This window comes from Varanus komodoensis, unplaced genomic scaffold, assembly GCF_004798865.1.
Source record: "Varanus komodoensis strain SLA01 unplaced genomic scaffold, ASM479886v1 scaffold5, whole genome shotgun sequence".
Taxonomy (NCBI): Eukaryota; Metazoa; Chordata; class Lepidosauria; order Squamata; family Varanidae; genus Varanus; species Varanus komodoensis.
The window spans coordinates 46,838,156-46,846,291 of NW_025336087.1; the positions used below are offsets into that span (position 1 = coordinate 46,838,156).

Here is an 8,136-nt window from a genome sequence, read left to right on the forward strand (position 1 = left end):
GCCTGGCCCCAGTGGGAGAAGCCCGCCTGAAAGGCTTGGGGAAAGGCGGGCCCGGGAAAGGGGGCAGGGCCCGGGCGCCTTGGGTCCGCAGAGACCCTTCCGGGCCTTGGCCTGCTCGCGTGGCCGAGCGCCTCGCCCAGAAGCAGTTTCGGGGCAGGGGACTGGTCCCCACGCCCGCGCCCGCGCTTCACACCAACCGCCTCTGCTTTAGCAGTTCCGCCGCCGCGCCGCGCCGCTTTTCACCCCCTCCCAGCAGTACCATGCACGCCCAGGGTACGTGCCTTTGGATTGTGGGTGGCTGGTCAATGTTATGATACAATTATATCTGCTAGTTATACCTGACGTTCATTTATCTTTATATGGAAATCTTCCCCCTGGAAAATAACCAAGGTCACCTTCAGTTGCTAGTACTAGCAAAGCCCCCCGTCTCCGAATATAAAGGCTAACCCTTAATAATGACTCGCAGCTTCGGCAAAGCATAACACAACCTTGGATGGATGCCTTAAAATAAGTCTTTCAAAAGAACCCTGTCGAATGAAGAATTTTAGATTGCTTTGAGCACTGGCAGTGCTTTATGTCAGTTCTTTCCACATCAGATCCTAGTATCACAACTGATTTTGAAATAGCTATTTGATCTCGCAGGAGAATGTGGATCCCCTGAACCTGAGCAAGGCAGCTCTGTGAAAAAGCATTGCTTGGGATTTTCTTTCAAGAAGCGCGTTAGGTAAGGAAAGGCAATAGCTGGTCTCCAAATTGTGCCATCCTGTTTGAAGTCAAGATAAGGAAGAGACCCCGATCCAGCGAAGGGTCTGAGCATCGTGTTGCGTTGGTTTCATTTGGTCGTAGACCCCAATCCTGTGGGAAAGTAAGCACGACTTACCGTTGAGCACGCCTGCAAGGCATTCTCAAAGTTTGATCGAGACGAACTTTACCAGTCCGGGTCAGTGACTCTGGAGCGGACGGGCGCAAGATATCGAAGCTAGGATGAAATGAAAAGGTTGGCCCTCTTCCCCATCCCTCCATCGCCGCCTCCCCTCCGACAGGGAGCTTCGTGCTTCAGCGTTAGACACACTGAACTGGAATACCACTCAACCTTACTTTTAAGGCACTTGCTGCCAGCGTGAGTACAAGTGAGTGGTCCTTGGCAAAGGAGAAATCAGGTCGATGATCAGAGATCCAGGGTGGTCTTCCTGCTCTTTCACTGCTCCATAGGTTCCCTAACGAAACTGCCCCCCCCCCGAATTGCCCGAACGTTTCCTTTGCCTTGGAAAGAAGCTTTCAGTGCCAGCATTAAACCCCGCCATCCCTTGCTTCATGCATTCAGCCAGGTCTACACTTGCAAAAAGGGATTATTAACTGCCCAAAGAGCTTTTGGTTATTGGGTGGTATAAAAATTAATTAAGTTAACAAATTATCGTTTTCAACCTGGGAACAAAGCCATTTTGTCCCTCATTTTTCTATACCTAAATTAACCTTCCCTTCCATTTCAAGGATAAGCCAAGATGAATTTTGTCCTTTGTAAATCAAAGGGAGTCGAACTTCAGCCATAAGAAGGAGGCACGTCAGCTTCAGTACTTCAGTAAGTGGAGCGAGAAAGTGACTGCCCCATGCTAAGGATGGAACTTTTCAAGCTTTGATTTACCTTCAGCTATCATCAGCATGTTTCTGGTTCACTTGAAAATAAAGCCAATTCTTGTTATTAGAATTCAGCTCCATTAAGGCTAATCAAGAAAACTCTATTCAGAAATCTTTTCAGCCAGTCACTGGGAAGGTGAAATGGCCCATTGCCTACAATGGCAGAAGTGAATGGATCATTATTCATATAGGCAGTTGAACAGCTTCAACATTCTTTCATCTGTTTTTGTTAATTTCTGAATCTGCTTTGGAGACGAACTTTCCAAAGTACCTTACAATGTTAAAAAACTTGATACAGTGGTCAAGCTTCCAAGAGGTACTTGCTCTTTTTTCTGAGTTCTTCAGCTCCTTACCTCTCCAAAGAAATGCCATGATATATATAACATGCACACACCTTCCTTAAAGTAATTTAGAAGCCAGTGCCCATCTCTTTGAACCTAATAGTTAGACATTAAACCTAATATAAGATTATATTCTTGCTGAAAGTAAGCACTGTGTTCAGGATGTCCTAATTTCATCTCTATTAGGAAACAAATTAGCTAAAATTATCAATGTAGAAAACAAAATAGAAAAGCAACTCATTTTTTTAAATCAGTGAAAGATTAAGAATCAACTTCCCTTCTTTAACTTAATGCAAACCTGTGATATATAAGAAAAAACAGATTTGCATCACATTGTATTTGAATTGGCTTTAAAATGAAAGATTGGACATGTCTGAATATTTCCAGTTTATCCATTTAAATGGATTTAGGGCCAGCTAAATAATCTTATAATCACAATATTAAACTGAATTGATTGGACCCACAGACAAAATCCAATGGGAAATGCAATACAGACCTACACTTCTGCTCAGTAGTCAAGGTGTGGAAAACATATTTACCAGTTTGCAATATGGGTATAATTGTTCCATTGAGAACTGAAGGCTGACATGAGATTCAAGCTAACTCAAAATAGAACATATATTAGTAGAGGAGACCAGAAGAGACCAGAAAGTGGGATGCCTCTGGCTACTGTAAACCCAAATACATCTGTTTTACATGTGAAGATTAAAAGAGCTATTAAAATCAATCACACATTTCCACAAGTGAGTATTTTGGATGGGATGCCCAGATTTGTGAAGCAAATTAATGGTGCTTGCTTCTATGTAACTATATTTGGAACTCAGACATTATATCTTTACTCTTATCCCAGACATATTTATTCATAAGCAAGGCCTATTCCAAGAGTAAAGTCATAACCTTAGAGCAGAACTTCTAAAACAGATGAGGAGCATGTTTAAGCCCCTAGCTACCTTGCATCAGACATGGGTTTTGTAAACTGTTTTCTAGCCAGAACAATTTTACTCAGAAATATGCTCCACTGAACACAATGAACTTACTTTCTCATAGGACTGAAGTTTGGGGACTCCTTAGGGATTGATGCAAGTTTAAATAAATTCTAGAACATCAAAGCTTAGTCTACACACACCACCACCTCCACCACCTATACATTCATGAAAAAGCAGATTCATTTTATCATTCATTCATTCGAGACACACACACACGGATGCAGGCATGCACACCCTCTTTCTTCCATTTTCAAGATATAATGCATATTTGAACTTAGGATAAAGTCATAGAATGGTAGAGTTGGAAGGGGCCAAGTAGACCATGGGTAAAACCCCCTGCTCAATGCAGGACTCCAAGTTAAACCATCCCTCTCAGCTGGCTATCCACCTGCATCTTAAATGCCTCTAGTAACCTGCAACCTCCCTAGGTAATTGGCCTTCCATTGCTACACTATTCTAACAGTAGTATGTAGTTTTTCCTGATATTCAGCTTGAATCTGGCCTTCTGTAACTTGAATCCATTATTCCATGTCTTGCAATCCAGGATGATCAAGAAGAGATCCTGACCTTCCTCTGTGAGAAAACCTTTGAAGTATGCTATCATATATGCCTCAGTCTTCCTTTCCAAATGGTAAACATGCACAATTCTCTCAATCTCTCCTCATAGGGGTTTGTTCCAGTCCCTGGATCCTCCTCATTGCTCTCCTCTGAATGCTGGATAAACAACAGCTCCTGGGAGAAGTATCTGGCTGGCACCAAATGCCAAACATATTAACACAAAAGTCATTACTTTTGAAATAAACGGGATCTTCTTGAAGATGCTTATGTTAAGATCAGAGAGTAAAAGAAAGACAACATGGAAGAGTGAGGATTTTGCCTCAAAGTATCAAGCTGACTGCCCCAATCCATACAAACCAATGTATTTTGAAATAAGACTTCAGAGGCTTTTGTTGCAACCTAAACCTCAAAGTTTGCTTTGTCCAACTTGCAGATCAGTTATTCCTCAGTTCAAGAGAACCCACCCTGAATTCAGCTATTGCATATGGAAGATTTCTAATGCAAACAGTTGTGATAAACACTGATTTCTTTAAGAAAGGAAAAGGAAATCTAAGCATCATGTTTAGAACAAGACAGCCAACAAGTCATTTTAATTAAAACAATGGTGTACAGTAAGGCGGCAACAACATTAATTCACAAACCAGCTGAGACTCAGAATCCAAGCAAAAGCAAAGCTCAGAAGCTGACCTCCAGGAAACTCTGACCCTTCTTCTCACAGAAGGGTTTTTTTTCCCTGTGTAAAGTGCTTATCATGTAAGAGGTTGTTGTTGGGTCTTGAAAAGAAAAAAACTTTATAGATGTTTCTCTTTTATCAGATTTAGTTTTCAAACTCAACTGGATAAGCGTAAGTCAAACCTACATGTATAAAAGAACTGTATATACCAGCAGGTACAATAAAGAAGTTGTGATAAGCATTATCCACAAGAAGAAAGATTTTTTTATATAAAATGTTTTCAGAACAGGAAATGATAGGGTAGGTCATGCAAGCGTTTTTTACAACAAGATTACATCAAAATTCATTAACTTCACTAAAGGGCTTTGTGTGAAATATTTCACTTCAATAATTTGTCTCTACTTTGTATAACAAAATTTTCACATTGAAATAAGCTATAAAAACAATTATTGGAGTCTGAACCATTTTTCTCTTTAATCTCTGGTCATTTTATCTCTCTTCTTTATGCTTACTCTTATTGCTTACTATTGTCAATGCTAATAGCTTTGGCCACCCTTTCGGGAAAGAAAAAAGTTGAGGAGAGGCTGAAATTTGATAAACATCTGAGACAGATATCAAAACAGCTGTATAAAGCACATTTGTAATCCTCTTGATCCACAATGCGCACCAATTTGAAAATTCTGTGCTTATTGGAAAATTCTAGCCATATTGTTCCACATCTTGGGTTTAAAAAATTTTAGTACACAAAATTGTAACAAGGGAAGAGCAGCCAATTTTTGAATGAATTGCCTACTTCTTAATCTTCTGTAGGCATAGTTTCTTCTGCTCTGGCTCATCCTTAGTTCTGTACTGGCTAAATTTTCTAAGTGCCTATTCTTGACTCACCACTTTTTCATGTTTGCTCTATTCTGAGTAGTCTGAGATAGACAAGCTGATGGAAACTTCTGTGTAACTCAAAAGCTTGCCTATTCTTAATCCAACAAAAGGATTCTTGATAAAAGATATTACGGTTTCACTCAAAGAGTACAGGACAATCTCCAGTGGTATGTTCCAATAGTTTTTAATGTTTGTTTTACAGCCCTGGATTACATTCATAAACTACCTTGCTAAAAGACTTTCTTGGGTGTGAATTTATTTGAAAAATATCAACAGGACTTTCATCAAGAATATCCCATTCTAACACATGTTTACATGAAAATAAGTCTCCCTGAGTCTTCACTAGGACTGAAAGATGTGTGCATGCAGAGATGTAATTTGGCACTTTTGTTCTCTTATTATGAAACATTGTATTGATCAACTAAAATTTACTTCCAAGTAAATAGCTTGGGGTGAAGTCTTCATATCTTCATTCTGCACAAAATCTTGCTGCCCCAGATACTACAGTGAAACTTACTCCCAAGAAAGTGTGTGGAAGGTTGCATTTTTAGGATTGGTTCCTGAAACATGGGGGTCTTTCTGATAGCAATTCAAGTAAAGTCAGTTTAAGCTATCTCCCAAGATGGCTGGAGAAATCAACATCATTACTTTTGTGTTTATTCTGATAAACATATAACACAGAAACGCTTACCTGAACCTGGCTCTCAACACTCTGATTGTACAACAGTTAAAATACAGATTTCAGAAGAATGAAGATTATAATCAGTAGCAAGAATATTGAAATAATAGTAGTAATAATAACAGCAGCAGCAACAACAGCAACGACAACAAAACAAATTCTTCCCAAAGACTCCCCACTGGCTCGGGCCGTGCTTTGCCCTTCTGCACGTGTTTCCTACAGGATGCCGCGACGGTCTTTTCTCTGCGTCCCCTTTTAGGAATGCACCAGGGCGGAATGCAAGGAGCCTTTGCCCTCGGCAGAGTTCGGCGGCGTCTGTTCGAGGAGGGAAGACGACGAGCTCGGTGAAGCGGCCGCCGGGCAGAGCGGCGGCTGCGGCCCCGGCGCCGCCACCTGGCCGACGCTCAGGGCGGGGATGGCCGTGGCCGGCGGCAGGGACGCGGTGGGCTTGATCGGCACGGGCATGGCCGGCAGCGTCTGTGCGGGCGGCGGGGGGCAGAGCGCCTTCACCGGCACGCCGAAGGGTCCGTACTCGCCCGCGATGGGCAGGCCGCCGACCGGCTCCATCACGCCCACGTGGGGCCACACGGAGCTGACCATGGTGCTGATCTGCTGGCTGGCCACGGGGTAGCCCAGGTGGTGCATCACGGAGGCCAGGGGCAGCCCGCCGCCCTGCAGGACGCCCTTGTAGTCCCGCCCGATGAGGTTCTCGATGGCGAAGGGGTGCTTGAAGCCGGGCGCCGGGCTGTAGGGCGGGAACTGCGGCAGCCGTCCCACGGCGGCGGCGGCGGCGGCGGCTGCTGCGGCCGCCGCGGCCGCCACCGTGGAGTCCGGGTGCGCCTTGCCGGCCGCGGGAGGCTGGAGCGGCGGCGGCGGCGGCGGGGGCGGCGGCGGCGGCGCCTGATGGTGGGGGTGGAAGTAGTGGCTCAGGTGCGGGGGCAGCACGCCGCCGGCCTTGCCCGCCGCCGGCATGTGGGGCTCCGGCCGCGGCACCTTGAAGCGCTTCCGGCGCCGGAGGAAGCTGCCGTTCTCGAACATGTCCCCGCAGTCCGGGTGGAGCGCCCAGAAGCTGCCTTTGCCCGGCTGGTCGGGCCGCCGCGGGATCTTGATGAAGCAGTCGTTGAAGGAGAGGTTGTGGCGCAGCGAGTTCTGCCAGCGCTGCGTGTGCTCGCGGTAGTAAGGGAAGCGCTCCATGATGAACTTGTAGATGTCGCTCAGGGGCAGCATCTTCTCCGCCGAGTGCTGGATGGCCATGGCCGTCAGCGAGATGTACGAGTACGGCGGCTTCTGGTCGCTGTAGGAGCTCTTGCCCGGGCGAGGCATGGCACATGCCCGCCCTGGCGGTGCCGCTCGCAGGACCCACGCGCTCAGCTCACCGCCTGGACGGCCCTCCCGGGCGGCCGCCCATCGCGCTCAGCGAGCAGCGAGGCTGTCCGGGCTTTCGCTGCGCCTCGAAAGAAAGCTCGCGTGCATGTCAACAGCCCTGGGTGGCCTTTCGACCAGAGCCTCCCCGGACAGTGAACACCCCCGCGCCCAGATGCCTCCTCTGTCCTGTCCGGCTGAACCGGGGTGCCCACAGGCAACAGAGGCTGCGATTACTCTGGGTTGCAGCACTCAGAGGCCACTTTCCTTCCCTCTAGGACTGGCGCTGCCTTGAATGTGACACGTGTCTGCCCGAAAGCGAGGTCTGTTGGCGCCTAGGGCACATCCTGCCAAGTCAGTCTGCCGGAGACCGCAGCTGGGCGTAGAGCAGAAAGTCCCCGGCATCTCCAGGGAGGGCTGGGAAGGCTCCTGCCCCGGAGCGCGGCTGCCAGTCAGTGTCCACAGTGCTGGGATAAATGGACCAGTGGTCTGCGCTTGTATAAGGCAGCTTCCCGGCTTCCTAAGCAGTTCACTCTGCTGTCGGTGGGACTGCAACGTGCAACTTTCTTCTCCGTCTAGTCCTGCCCGTCCGCTGACTGCCGCAGCGTGGGAGGTTTAACCCATAGTGTCGCGATCACCGCCGCTCCTCAGCCTTCTGCCCTGCTCCGAGTCTAAATGGGGAGGAAGAACACCGGCGCGGCCACCTGCTCTCGGCCCCTTCCCCTCCTGGCCGCGCTTCGGCTCTGCTCCAGGGAGCACTACCAGAGCCCCGGGAAGGAGAGGACTCTCGCCTCGTAGTGTGTGGCTCGTCCGCCCGGGCAGGCGGAGGGCTCAGCAAAAGCCAGCTCCCCACCCCCCCCACCCCGCCCCGGAGAGAGCGCGGCCCTGGGCCCGGGCAAGCGGAAGGAGCTCCGCGGGCGCGGAGGAGGCGCGCGAAGCGAGCGCTCCGTGGGCAGACGGCGCGCCGACCCGGCTCGCTTGCAGGAGAGCAGCGAGGGGCAGGGCGCTTCCCGGGCAGGGCGCTGC

At 48.0% G+C, this 8,136-nt stretch overlaps 1 protein-coding gene across 1 annotated transcript; it reads right to left on the reverse strand.

Moving 5' to 3' along the window:
• Positions 1-6,003: 6,003 nt before the first annotated feature.
• On the reverse strand, positions 6,004-7,071 carry FOXB2 (forkhead box B2). Its single transcript, XM_044446200.1, has one exon. It carries the CDS (start codon positions 7,069-7,071, stop codon positions 6,004-6,006), a length of 1,068 nt encoding a protein of 355 aa, XP_044302135.1.
• Between the last annotated feature and the right edge of the window lie 1,065 nt (positions 7,072-8,136).

Excerpts from the sequence above, each read along its gene's own strand:
- FOXB2 (XM_044446200.1), bottom strand. The coding sequence starts at position 7,071 with ATGCCTCGCCCGGGCAAGAGCTCCTACAGCGACCAGAAGCCGCCGTAC.